General features: G+C 36.0%; 1 protein-coding gene across 1 annotated transcript; it reads right to left on the reverse strand.

Moving 5' to 3' along the window:
- Window positions 1-13,512: 13,512 nt before the first annotated feature.
- On the reverse strand, window positions 13,513-14,427 carry LOC122109950 (olfactory receptor 10A4-like). Its single transcript, XM_042682421.1, has one exon. It carries the CDS (start codon window positions 14,425-14,427, stop codon window positions 13,513-13,515), a length of 915 nt encoding a protein of 304 aa, XP_042538355.1.
- Window positions 14,428-15,189: the final 762 nt, after the last annotated feature.

The raw sequence follows: 15,189 nt of genomic DNA on the forward strand, positions 1-15,189 counted from the left end.
AAGGGACCATAGGTGTCCCGTAACTCTCTGTAGTGCTCATTTTTAAAAATTGTTCTACTTTCTTGCACACATTGAGTGGTGATAATTGTCTTAATTTTAACTATTCAAGTGGGTATGTATAGATTTCCTTGGGCCTATGGAGTGAAGTTGGAGCAGTAATAAGAAATCCCCCCTAACAAAGCAGAGCCCAAAACTGGACAGATCCTTTTCTGAATCTGAAAGATATTAAAAAAATTTATTCCAGTACTATTCACTTACTAAACAAAATACAAAAGGAGAGAATACCACCAAATTCTTTCTATGAAGCTAGTGTTATGAGGATAGAAAACAGACAAGGGCTGGGAAGGTGGCTCAGTGGTAGAGTGCTTGCCTTGTATGCATGAGGCCCAGGGTTCGATTCCTCAGCACCACATAAGCAGAAAAAGCTGGAAGTGCACTGTGGTGCAAGTGGTAGAGTTCTAACCTTGAGCTGAAGAGCTGAGGTACAGCGCCCAGGCTGAGTTCAGGCCCCACTACTGGCAAAAAAAAAAAAAGAAAGAAAAAAGAAAAAAGGCAGACAAGGATACCCTCTGTAGCATTGTTTTTAAAACAATTTTATTATTAAGGTATTGTAAAGAGTTATGATTCATAAGTCAGGTAATGAGTACAGTTCTTTTTTCGAAAATATCACCTCTTCATTCGTTTTCCCCTGTTTCCACCTCTCATCCTGGTCCACAAGTTACATAGTTCATTTTCCACATAGTATATACTGAATAGCATGATTGCATTTGTTCTCCCTTCCTCCCTCCCTTTCTGCATCCCATATTAGTCCCCCTAAAAAGAAAAATATCCCCAGAGCAAAAACAAAAGTATTTGTAAGCACCACCACCACCAACAGCTAAACTATGATTCCATTTCTTGGAATTCGTAGGGATTAATAGCATTTTAAATGTTCAGAGAATTTACATCTTGTGTTTCTCCCCTTAGGGTATCCTCCTTTAGCCTGATGGTTTGTGTGTGAATGCCTAGAGCCTTGTATAGGTTATCATGTCCAGTTAGATTTTTAGATCTAGCTTCCACATATGAGAGAAAACATGTCATTTGTCTCTGTGAGCCTGGCTTACCTCATTTAACATGATTTGTTCTAGGTCCATCCATTTCCCTGCAAAGGACATAATATTATTCTTCTTAATGGATGAGCAAAATTCCATTGTGAATATGTACTCTCTGGAGTATTCTTACGACCCTGACATATATCTAAATTTATTTCAAATTTTATTTCAAAATATTTTAAAAAGCAAAAGGCTTTGGCAGCCATTTAAAAAGGGCAAATATATAAATGGACAATACTTATGAAAAAGTATTCAATATCATTAGTCATCATAGGAAACCAAATTAAAACCACAGGAAATATCAACACACGCCCACCTGAATATCTAAAATTAAGACAATTATCACCACCCAATGTGTGCAAGGAAGTAGAACACTCAAAATTTTCCTGTGACTTTGGAAAAATGTCCTAGCCTTTTCTTCTTTAAAATGTCAAATATCGTATGACAAAAGAATATCATTCACATCTATTTAGTCAATATAATAAAAAGCGTTTGCCCACATAAAAATTTGTACATGGACATTTATAGACAATTTAATTATAATAGAAAACTGGGAACAGCTTAGAGGTCTATCAGTATGAGCATGAATAAACAAGCATTGACGTATTCATAAAATTGTACATTAGTCACAATAATATGGAATCAACTACTCTGGAGGGCGAACAATATGGATGAATCTAAAAATATTATTTTGTCTGAAAGCAACTTATCCATATAAAAGTGCATACTGTTTTACTAAATTCATTTGAAGTTCCAGAATGGATAATATTTTTATTACAGGAAAACAGCCAAAACTGTGTGTTGCCTCTAGTTGTGCCTGGGTTGGGCAATTAGACAGCCCAGATTGATGGAAATGTTCTATATTCTGAAAGATATACATGTATGCATTTATCAAAGATACATAAGTGTAGATTTAAGGCATTTCACATTATTTATAAATATAAAATACAAAAATATAAAAAATTATGTAGTTATATAAACTCTATTCTAGGTAACAATAAAAAATTTGAAGGATTTAAGGAAGAATTTATTGATGGTTGCCATTCTCTATAAAACTCATCAACAAATATCCCAGATTGATAGGTGAAGAGAGGGATGATTGGATAGTTGTGTATTATATGACTATCATACAATGTTAATGATATACATTACTTTCTGTATTATAAGTGAACATTTAAAATAGTTCCAACCTTTTTCTGAAAATCATGAAGATCTGGAAATAATATATTCACTATATGATCAGTTTTGATTGAACAATATCCATGAAGCATCAAAAACAACAATTCCTCAATATCATCATGAAAAAAACTATATTTGGGTGTGATCAGAAGAAAAATCGGTTAACATTAAAAATTGGCACTTAAAAACTAATCAAGATAGAATCAAGAAAACATGTCAGCCATAAAATATTTATTAGCTGGATGTCAAAGACTCAGCGGCTCAGTGACATTGAAAAGGAAGGGAGTTCAAAGTGACAGAAATTTAAATGGTAGTCATAGGCAACATGGTCTTCAGGGAACATTCTATTATTACCAAGATACTGTTTTGTGTAGGCAGGTTGACCTAATGGAGAAGGGATTGACTTTATGACCTGAAAGTTAAATGGACAGAATCAATGATACTGTGCTGAATTGGTATTCAGTATGTGGAAACAGAATCTGAGTGGCACATGAGGGAGTAAAGGCTATATAGTTAGTTTCTGTCACTATCATTTTAATGAAGATTCTTACATCCGAGAAAAGCAAGTTCATGATACTATACGATATGTTATATCATGACTATGTACTACATTGATTCTGTGTTTTAGACTGATTCTCAAAAAGGGGAGTTCTGTATGTTATGTATGTATTCGGTAGGTATTATATAGAAGGTATTTAGAAATTATTATAGGCACATTTTAGTCATCATAGGTAGGTGCTACTGAGATTTGGAGGATAGAGCTATGGATGCTAGTTACCATCAAAAGCATTGAATGCTACACAATGAAGAACTGTTCTGTATCCCATACAACTTTAAATTATTCCAGTAGGCTTTAAGAATATAAGTGAGATACATAACACCAATTTATATGTGTTTGAATCATTTCTTACCATAACAGTGATTTTGCCCTATTGTTTTCCTGAATCTTCACTTTTTATATTTTCCTTTCTTACATGTAGTGACTACCAACCCTTTTATTTTTTTAATGTTTTTTATTGTGAAAATATTGAACAGAGGGGTTACAGTTACATGAGCAAGGTAATCAGTACATTTCTTATCAAGCAACCCTTTTAAAAATAAACTTATTTACTCCAAGTTGTCACAATCATGTATTTCATTCTTATCTGATGGAGTCATGCCTATGCATTTATATATTGCAATGCATACCATTTTATTGTAAATTACTTTCCTTTTATTTCTCATGTATATTTATTGTTAGGTCACCATACTGATTTTGCTTAAATTATATCAATGAACTTCACAACAGGATAGTGCGAGTGAGTCACAAAATAGTTGTTATTAAGAAGGAGTACTGGGTCTCATAGGAATGAAAGCTACTGATTTGGAGCTAAGAATGAAAGATGAATATAGATAATAAGTAAGGCTTGAGGTGATTGAAATCGTGGCTCATTATTTCCATAGTAGGAGGAACAAATCTTCGGGGTGAGTGAGCCAGAGGAGCTGAAAATTTCTGCCTGAGGAGAATCATTACTTGATGTGTCAGACCCTTTTCATCAGCATGTGAATTTATCTTCACAACAATTGCTACAATACAGGTTCTATCCACTTTCTCAGTTTATGGATGACATGATTAGGCCTCAAAAAGATGAAACCAGTTGTTCAAATTCTCTTAGTTACTAAGTGGCAAAGGCTACAGTGGAACTTTATTCCGTGTAATACCAGTCACATGCTTTCTATTCACCTGCTCAGTGTCTCCAAGAGAAACCTGGAGAAAGAAGCACCATACATTCCCATTCTTCCACAGGAGAATCAGCCTGTGAGGATCTGTAAGTGAGGACTATCAGCATGCATTAAATACTTAAGTCTGGGATAAGAAATTAGAAAAAAAAGTAACAGAGATGCACCTTGCCCTCAGTGAATTTCTGATGATTGGATGTGGAAGATGTATAATAAGTACAAGGGTAACTTAGATGAAGAAAATAAATGGTGGAAACAGAAAGAACAGCAAGAAGAGTTTTTCCATGCATGTTTGTGTATTTGTGTATGTGTTACCACAGTGTCCCATGTATGTCTGAAGGAAGCCTCAATAAAGATTATCAAGTACCTACTATGTGTGTGACAAAATATCCTGGAAAGCAATTGAAGGCAATGAAATACTGAGCTAAGGAACCAGTCTGGGGAAATAGGATGAAAGAATCACCCTACCTGTTAGAGGCAAGAGACCCACAGGAAGGGACTACAGCCTGAAAGAAAAGTTGGAGTCAGACTAAGGAATTATCAACCAGATGAACTAAGTAGAACCAGAGATGAGGTCATCCTTAACCCACTGAGCAAGAGTGGAGACAGCAGGGAGCAACTGGAGAAGCCAAGTGGACCAGAAAAGGTTTGGGACATGCTGTGGGCATGAATACATGCAAAGAACCAAGAATAAATGCATAAAAGATTGTAGAATTGCCTGCAGAGCTCCAATGAAGTTAAGCTTCTGGGATTTATGCATTTGTTGATTACCCACTTTGTGCGTTACCCATAGTAAATATTCAACTGCAGGCAGCCGCCTCTGCACCTTCCCCACTCTCGGCGCTCCCCCCCACCTAAGGTTCTGTCTCATTTATTCCTAACTTGTGAGCAATCTGAGCAACAAATTATAAAGACAGAAAGTACACACATAGGTTTGCTGTGATAATCAAAATGTACAACAAAATTAATCTGACACATATTTAATGATCATGCATAATTGTTATTGTGCTGGGTGGCAATTTGGCATAAATTGTAAACAGTTCACAGAAATGCCTACAATTAGTATTACTTCCAAACAGTTAAACCAAATTCTTTGTTTCTTTCCCGAGTTTGTCAGACCTTCTATATCTCTCAATCTGTATCCATGTTACCAGTGCAGTTACTGCGTGGGCATCCATCATCACCTTCAAGTGCTTGTCTCTTAATAGAGGATGAAATGTGGAGGTATCTTTGCCCAAAAGCCACCCCTGGCTGTTATGCAAAATGTCCCCTCATCTGAAGTGCCCATCAAGAACCAGGTTTCTTATTCTGTCCTCTGCCAATTTCAGAAGGTACTTATTGCTGCTCCAGAGGAACTTTTAAGAAGGGATCAGAGGATAGATTCCTGCATAGTGGTGGCAACATAGGGATAGAGATGTGTTCTGAATCCCAGTGGGTGGGGCCCCAAGGCAGGTGGATCACAGGATAAGGGAAAAATGGATGAAGTCCCTGTGTACATTCTCTTTCCTTCCTTGATCTTATGAAATCATTGAGATGGTCATCACTGAAGATATCTCTCAGGGAAGAGAGTCCCACTACAGAGAAAATCCTCCTCTGGTCTAACTTTCAAAAGCTCCTTCCTATATTCTTAAGAGAATTGTAAGGGCTCCATGGCTACGTGCGTAAGATCATATAAAATGATGCTTACTGAACTGAACTCCAAGAAAAGGAAATAAGAAGTTTTTTTTTATTATATTGCTTATGATTCTTTTCTTCTTTTTTCCCTTTTGTTTATTCCCTTCTGTTGCTGTTTTTTTTTTTTTAAATTTCTGACTCTGTTTTGTTTATCTGTTTGGGGGAGGGGAGGGGGAAGCACAGAAACAGTGAGACAAAGGGTGAACCAATTCGACAGTGAAACCCACTAGACATTACGTTGGAATATACAACTGTGGGGAGAGGAAGTCAGGAGGGGGGAGAATGAGGGAGAGGGTAACACTGTTCAAAAGGAAATGTACTCATTACATGACTTACACAACTGTAACCCCTCTGTACATCACCTTTACAATATTTTTTTAAAAAAAACTGTCCTCCACCCAGTGAAACTAGTGAGGCCTTTAAATTCCAGACATATGTTGCTTTTATTTTGCAATTAATATCGAATGGTTGTTAAAAATTCTGAGGAAACCAGCCTACTCATGAGGGTACATAGCAGCACACTAAGCTGTAGATTCAAATAGCTAGATCTGGATCTCACAACTCTCTCACAGTAAAATTCTGGTATTTATCTTCTCTGAACATTATTTTCCTCACATGTAAAAAATGGTGATAATAACAGCATATATCACATATGGCTATTGTGAAGACTCCATAAGATCATGTATATGAAACCTTATCACACTGCCTGGAATTCAGTAAAAATTTCCTTCAGTGTTAGATCTACTTGTCATTATTGTGGCTATTGCTTGTTTTAGCTATAGCCTTGGCTTCCTCATTACCGTGCCCATCCATCCATGTGTTTACTTCTGTAGGAAACAGAATGGCAGGAAATGAATGTATGAGATGCTACTGGTAAAATCTGGATGGTGAAAGCCACAGACGACCTTAAATCAAACAAAACAGCACAGATGGCTCAGACCCTCATCTATATTCCATATTTGTTTCAGGGAGGTTGGTGTCGACCTAATACACAGCAAAGCCTGGCATTTAGAAGAGACTGAAACCGGGAAAGATGAAAATTCTCATTAGAGACATTCATTTTTGTCTATGGGCATTACACCCTGAATGTGCCCTACCATGTCTGATGTCAGAAGCTAAGCAGGGGCAGGCCAGGTTAGTAGTCATTACTTGGATATGACAAATACTCATTTAATCACCAAAATATAGTCACTGAATGCTCAGCTCAAGGCTTTTGGAAGCCAAGTGGTATAGGCAAAATATATTTTCAAGAGAAGAACTTGTGAGTTACATGTACAATATATATGACAAGTGTATTAATGGAATCCTCTAGACAGTGCTAGCAACCAGAATGAACCTCTGTTTTGGAGGATTAGAGAAGTTTCACTTCAGATAAGTAATGTTTTAAGTGAGTGTATAATTTCATTATATACCACAAAATTAAGAAAAGTAAGAGCAGGGGTAGGTTGAACAAGAGTAAGAATATTGAAGGAGATGACACTGATCAAATGCAGTCTATTCATAAACTGCTTTGTTAAATGGCACCTCTTTGTATAACTACGTAAAGATAGTTAAAACTTTTAAAGAAGGAAATGGTGCTGTGGCTCAAGTGGTAGTGCACTCACCTTGAGCTGAAGAGCTGAGGGATAGCGCCCAGACCCAGAGTTCAAGCCCCACGACTGAAAAAAAAAATAAAAATAAAAAATAGTTTTAAAGAAAACTTATTTGGTGTTTATACCCTACTCTCTAACTTAACCAAGATTTCCTACATTTTTTTTCATGAGTGTTATTGTGTATCAGTAAACCGATTTATGAAATGAAACAAAACTGAAAGTTTAACATTGTGATATATATCACTGATATGATTGTTCAATTATATATATAACAGTGTGTGTGTATATATATATATATATATATATATATATATATATATATGTATGTATATAATTGAAAAGCCAGTACCTATCAAGAGACATTTTCCCATACAGCTGGAATCTCTTAGTTTGTGCCTCCTGAACTAACATGGATTTTGTGGCCACTATCCTGGTTATCATTTTTACATAAAAATTGCACTTAAATTAATGGACTAAATCAACAACTTAATTAGGCTCATAGATTTTGTAGGTTAGGAGTCTGGGCAGAACTCAGTGAAAATAGCATATATCTATCCCACAATATCCATGACCTCAGTCTGGAAAGTCATATGACTAATAGTGACTTGAAAGCAAACACCATCTACAGACATCTGCACTCATATACTTGACAATTTATGATGGTAGTTGCTTGTAGCCAAAGTTAGTATCCTGGTCATTCTCAAATTGTTAGTCATTACAATTCCACATTCAAAGAGAGAGGGCACAGATTCCACTAATCAACAGGAAAATAATGAATTTTCAGGTATTATATAGGTCAATAGATACTGTATGGAAAATACTTCTGTCTCCTTGAGAGTATTAATTGTAAAACTTCCACATGATCTTTCCATGTGACTTATTGTAACTTCAGGGTAATTAGATTTCTTACATGGCATGGCAGTGCTACAAAAATAAGATTACAACAAAGTAAAACTTGCATCATTTTCTATGCGTAGACTTGGAAATAACTCCCTCCATTTTGAATGCTGCTTTGGGGCCCAAAGCCACTTATATATCAAGCCACAAACTTACCCAATGACTAAGCAAGAGGTGTGAGTTCCAATGACATTTGGTGATCCAATATATATTGAGTGCTCACTATGAAACAGGCCACAGTAGTTCTGAAAGACACACATGAAAAAATTATAAACAAAAGTGGCTATATAAGTACCACTTTGCTAAATGATAAGAATAATAATGAAATATTGAAATGGAGCTTCAGTAGGTAGGGCTAGGTGATGCTGTAGGTTTAGAAATTATATAAGGTCACCAGAAAATACCTATATCCAATATCGAATTTAAGAAGACAGCAGAAGAATAAGAAGGATCCTATTATATCAAGTTCTGATTCCAAGCAGAGGGAAGACCATAGTCACATAGTGTAAGGCATAGAAATTGTTTACAAATTCAAGAAATTCAAGTAGTGTACTAGTTGGACAGAGCACACAGAGTACAATGATACATGATAAAGTTTGACTGGTATAGGTCAAATTCTTGGAAGTTTGAAACGTCTATTCCTCCATAGCCTTTTTTGAAGCACCTCCTTTGCTTAATTTTCATACTAGTTGCTGTCAGAAGGGTGGTAATAATGTGTTTCTTTCTTATGGAAGAAAAACAAGGAATTAAGTAAAGAAACAATAAAACAATATTTTTGCAGAAATTAAGGTGGATCTAGTCTGGTGATATTATTTGAACTGCAGTTAAAAGACAGATGTGGGACTATAGGACACAAAGTTTCCACAACGCAACTTAGTTAACCAGAGAAAAAAAGTGTTGATGATGAATTTGTATTTTACCTACCCACAACAACAGTAAACTGAGACCCAGGCAAAACTGAGAAGCCTTAGAAACTTGACCCCGATTTTTCTAGCATTTGCTTTCAGTTGTCAGTCAAGTTCTCAATTATTCAGATACCTCCCTGTTCCAGAAAAGGGCTCATGGTGCCTACCAATGATGATAGTAATAACTATTAAAGTATTAATTAATATGTACTGAATATATTTATTGTACCAATAATCTTGCATGTGTTCTCTTGATCCTCCTAGGAGTTTTTTAAGATAAATAAATAGTAATATACAGTAGTATTATACAGGAGACCTTAAATTAGGGAGGCTAAGTTGCTTGTCTAAGTTCAATCACAAACTAATCTGAGTTGCAAGTTTACTTGAACTCTTCCAGGTAGCAAAAAATACAATTGGACACTGAACAACATTTCATATGTAGTGCCCCTAAAGATACATGTTTATTTCAGTTCTTGTTTTTTATGCAGTTTGGCTTCATATAGGCCAGATTGAACTGTGACCTCCCCTTTCTCATTGCATTGTCTTTATATGCTAAGGGTTTTAACCTGATAATTTATCTGAATTCCAGCTTAACAGGCAGGTTCTATTTGAATACAAGTGAGAGAGGAGAGGCAAAAGGCGAGAATGAAGACAAGTGAATATGGTCAAAGTATTTTATATGCATATATAAAAATAGAACAGTGAAAGCTGTAAAAATTACTTTTCAAAGTGGGGAAGAGGGTGGGCTAGAGTAATCTAGTGGACAAATTTGGTCAAACTGCATTGTCGGCATGCATGAAAATACCACAATGAAACCCATTTGAACAGCTAGTGTAGACTAATAGTATATATAAAAGAAATAAGCAAATAAACAAATAGATGGAAAGAACTTAAGTCTCTAAACTTCTATAAATCACCACTTGAGCTTTGGTTATACTCAGAGAACATGGCACATAATCATTCTCCCTAAGTATTTTGAATTAAATGGAATGCATATAACAGTTTGCCTTTAATAAGTCTTCTTACTTGATCTCTATAGGGCCCTGTCTCAGGTATTAAAATGAAGAAACCCAATTAGCTCTAATTGCTGCTCTCCATGGACCAGTTGCCTTGTCATTGGCAGATGGCATTTGCTCTGTGAAGGAAGCAATGATTCAAACTTTTCAGGTGGACATATTCTTCCCCTTCTCTGCCATGCTTCTTTTCCTCTAGTATATTCCACCCTCACACATCTCTAAGACCTGTAACTTCAGAGTTGATGATATGAGTGTTAAAACTTGAAGATCTCCTCTTCAGAGGACAATGATATTCCCAGGAGGTCAGGCTACTCCACCTTTCCTTGGCTGAGTTGAACAAATATTAACTAGGTTCCAGCTCTGTGGATATATTGTACAGACAGATGGTCCAGTGGTTAGACTGAAGAGTTTACAAGATAGATTCATATAGGCCTTCTCTTTTAGCTAGAAATGTGCTATGTACTTATGAAGAATTTATGCTTAAGTTCATAGTAACATATTTATGTATTAAAATTATATTTAGCAAATGATCCAACATGGATGAGTGAATTATTTATAGTCACTTTCCCAGGATTCAAAGAAATGTTGGTCGTTGATTCTAAGAGGAACTTCTCAATATTCATATCTTACCACGAATTTTATTGTCAAATTTGTCCCCAAGAGAAATGTCAGTCTCTTCAAACTAGAACTATTCAGAAGATATATATTCTAACCTTTAATTTAAACAGGTAAAAACCTGCACCGTGTAAGACACATAGCTAGCTACATGAATTCATTATTAGGTTGAGGTATAGATACATATGCAAACATTATGCACAATATAATCAGGTAAATATAGATGCAAAGTCCCATAGTAGCATAGGAGAAAAGAGGACTTGGCTTTAAAGGACCAATGAAGGATTACAGTACTTCACAAAATTTGTGACACTTAACATTTTATGAATGAAGGATGAAAAGGGATTAACCCAGGAGAAGAGATGAAGAGGAAAAATTGAAACAGCATGTACAAAGTTATAGCATCACAAAGGGAAAGATTTTTTTTTATTGGGGATGGAGGGAGATCCTTGTGGTAGAAGTCACAACACTGGAGGAATTTGGATGCGTTTTCATTATAGAATGATTGATCTGACAATAGTGTAAGGAAGAGCCTAGGAAACTGTCTTACATCATTTCAGCCCCTTGCAGGAATTTATGGTTGTAGCGTCATACTGGACTAAGAATATTTGAAGTACAGCTTGTATTTTCCCACCTTGGGTTTTTTATTCTAGATATGGGAACATGTCAAGTTGCTGCAACTGTTGTGCTCAGTAGATGCTGAGCTATCCTATCTTGAATTATAGTAGTAATTCAGTCAAATGTATCTGCTGTACACCTTCAGGACACAGAGGAAGGAGTGGAGTATAGAGGTAGTAAGTGTCAAGGTCCCTGTTCTTAGAGAGCTAGAGAGTTTATAATTTTCCTGTGAAGGGAAAAACACATCTAGATCAACTTCCATCATACTTTATAAAGGTAGGCTCTTTCTACCTTTTGCTTAATTTTCAATGATTTGTTAAACTTTGATGGATTTTCAGTAGTGAATTTATTTACATAAATTCTACCTCAAAGGGGTACGTTTTCACAATTCAGTTTCTTTACCAAGAGACAAGATGTACTCTAATTTATATTGATCTTCCTAGAACAGGCTGTACATCTACTAGTAAGTATATAATATTTTACCTTATTTTTACACAAATGGTGCTGTACTAGGCACACTATACCACATTTCCTCTTTTGTTGGTGGTATTGGGATGTGAACTTAGGGTTGTACACTAGGCTTATGCTCTACCACTTGAACCATGCTTCCAGTCCTGTTTTTTGCTGGCTATTTTAAAGATGGGGTCTTTTCTACCCTAACAACCATCCTACCTGTCTCAGCTTTCTGAATAGCTAGGATTATAAAGTTGAGCCACTGATGCCTGACCACAGTTTGTTTTTGTCATATCTATATCTATATATAGCTATAGTGCTGCATTCTATATGTCAACGCATACAACACTCACTTGTTCTTTTTTATTTACTTATTTTTAAAATATATGTATATATTTTATTGTAAAGATACTGTACAGAAGGATGGATTACAGTTATATGAGTAGGGTAATGAAGACATTTCCTATCTAGCATTGTCACCTCCTCCTTTGTTTTTCCCCTACCGTCCCTTCCCTACCCACCTCCCTACCACTTGTTTCCCCTCTCCACCCTCCACCTAGAAGTTGTAAAGCTCATTTTCAACATCGTGTCTTGTACATCTCATTTCTACAATAGGTCAATTTGTATCCTTATTTCAGCATTTTGTTATATCCCTTCTCCTTCCCAAATTAGAAAAATGTATATACAAGATGCAGTACACTGGAATCAAATACAGTGAAAACAGATTATACTATGTGGGGGGGGGGGGAGAACATACAAGAGAAACAAAAAAAATCACATAGTACGTTTTAAGTACATTAAAAACAACAACAGCAAAGATAAAATCTCTTGTGTCCCTATCTTGGGGTTCATTTTGCTTAGCATCATCTTATATGGTCATATGTACATAGCTTTTGACCTTTTCTGCTTGTCCTAGACATATACTAGTTATTGCAAATAAGGGAAACAATGGGACCTATGTTTCTTTGGGCCTGGCTTACTTCAGTTGTGCAAGGGTGTTGCTATTCAACAAAGCAGTTTACGAATACAATGCATCTTGATCAATTTCACCCCTTTCAACTTTCACATCCATCCCTCCCAACTAGCCTCTTCCCTCACATTTTTTAGTTTTGTAGTACACACATTGAATTTTAACTGCATTCTCCCTCTTCTCTTCATTTGTCTAAGTCCCTCCCTTTGACCTCTCCTTACTCCATTCACATACAAGTACTCTGGTGTTTATATTGTTGAACTATGAATTTGCCTTTCTAAGATATTACACTGAGTTCTCCCCTAAATCTACTTTAATTAGTACATCAATGCACACTTGCATACCACCCAAGGTATTTAATTTGCTGTTTTCTGCTGCCTCTATTTTTTTTTTGTTTCTGAATGTATTTTATTCCAGTCTCTGGGTGTGAGTTATTTTATTGAGCCAGTAAGATGGTTCTTACAAATAATCCTAAAAGTAAAACTGGATCTAATTTTAATTTCTTGACAATTTTATCTCACTCTTTTTTTTTTTAGCAAGTCTTGTTGAAGGAATGAGAGACACTCAGACTCAAATCACATTACATTTCTAAGCCATATTCTCCTAAGGAACATTATCCACAATGATATTTTTCTGTTTTGTGTACTTCCCAATGAGTTGCCCTTAGTTACACATGCATTCCTTACAAACAATTGTTGACACTATAGAAATGTTTCCAATTCGTTGGGGATCTTAGCAAGTTCCAAGAGCCACTAAAACTTCCAAACATTTTTTCGACCAAGTCTATATCCTATATTGTGCCAATTTTCTCAGTGCTACTTTCACATCGTTGTTCCTTAGTGTATAAATCACAGGATTGAGGGCAGGGGTAAGCACTGTATACAGAAGGGAAAGCAACTTTAATACACCTTCATACTGAGGTCCTAATGGGAAGCCATAAACAATTCCCAGTGTCCCATAATAGAGACTGACGACTGTCAAGTGGGAAGAACAGGTGGAAAAAGCCCGCCGCTTACCTGTGGCAGAAGGAATCTTCAGAATGGTGGAGATGATGTAAATATAGGAAGCTATGGTTAGCAGGAAGGGGCCAAGGGCAAATAAAGAAGTACATATAAAAGAAGTCATCTCAGCCACTTCAGTATCAGTGCAGGCCAGTTTCATGATGGGCTTCAAATCACAGAAGAAATGGTCAATCTTATTGTCAGAGCAGAATGTTAAACGAAAAATAAAGACCATGAGAAGGATGGGTGCTAGAAATCCAGCCATCCAAGAGGCAGCAGCTAGTTGGAAGCAACTCCAGAAAACCATGATGCTGGAGTAATGCAGAGGGTTACAGATGGCTATGTAGCGATCATAAGACATTACAGCCAGGAAAAAGCATTCGGTAGCCACCAGGGAAGCAAAAAAATAAAACTGACAAGCACAGGCTGAGAAAGAAATCGACACATGAGCTGACAGAAATGTCCGGAGCAATATGGGTTCAATGGTAGTGGTATAGCCAATCTCGAGGAATGAAAAGTGACCAAGAAAGAAATACATAGGGGTGTGAAGGGAGCTATCAGCTGACACCACAGTTAGGATCAAAATGTTACCCATAAGAGTCATCACATAAATTGCCAGAAATATACCAAAAAGAAGAAATTGAATGCCATGAAGACTCCCAAAACCCAAAAGGATGATTTCAGAAATTTGAGTCATATTTCCTTTTTCAGTGTTAGTCATGTTTTGAATCTAAAAATAAATCAACAAAAATTAAAAATAAAAAACATCATATTTTAGGAAAAAACTGCTCAGAGACTTCATATGTATCAAGCATAATTAACGTTTTCTAGATTAGTATTTGTCAACTTAATGTATATATTTGACTTTAGTCTCTAAGGAACCATTTGGAAAGTTAATCCATGACTTCAATTGTATTTAGAATGTATAGGTTCTTGAAATTGTTACTATGCCACAAAATATACAAGCTTTCACCAATATTTATTTTGAAAACAGAAGAAATGTCCAACCTTGAAATTCTTTACTGCATTCTACTATGTTGGTAGAGTTATCTACAATGAATAAGCTTAGTAATTTATGTGTAAATTGACTAAAATGTACCATCATGTCTGTTTCTTATTTTATAAATTCATTCATGCAAAAGATGTCTAGCCCTTAAAAATTATTAGCAAGATCTCCCAATGTTAGTAGTGGAGTCACAATTTGTGTGTATATGGTGAGGACAAGAGAGAGAGAAAGAGGAAGGAAGGGAAGGAGAGAGGGAAGAAGTTAGCAAAGGAGGAAGGAAGGGAGGAGGGAAGGAAGGAAGGAAGGAAGGGAAAAGGGGGAAAAGGAGGGAGGGAGAGCAAGAGAAGAAGGAAAGAAAGAAGGAAGAAGAAAAAATCATCCACATACTTAAGACAATGCTAAGGAATTTGTTTTTAATTACTAAATACACAGGATGGTGTTGAGCAACAATGT

The sequence above is a fragment of the Dipodomys spectabilis genome, unplaced genomic scaffold (genome assembly GCF_019054845.1).
Source record: "Dipodomys spectabilis isolate Male_0828 unplaced genomic scaffold, ASM1905484v1 ptg000071l, whole genome shotgun sequence".
NCBI classification, from domain to species: Eukaryota; Metazoa; Chordata; class Mammalia; order Rodentia; family Heteromyidae; genus Dipodomys; species Dipodomys spectabilis.

Excerpts from the sequence above, each read along its gene's own strand:
- LOC122109950 (XM_042682421.1), bottom strand. The coding sequence starts at position 14,427 with ATGACTCAAATTTCTGAAATCATCCTTTTGGGTTTTGGGAGTCTTCAT.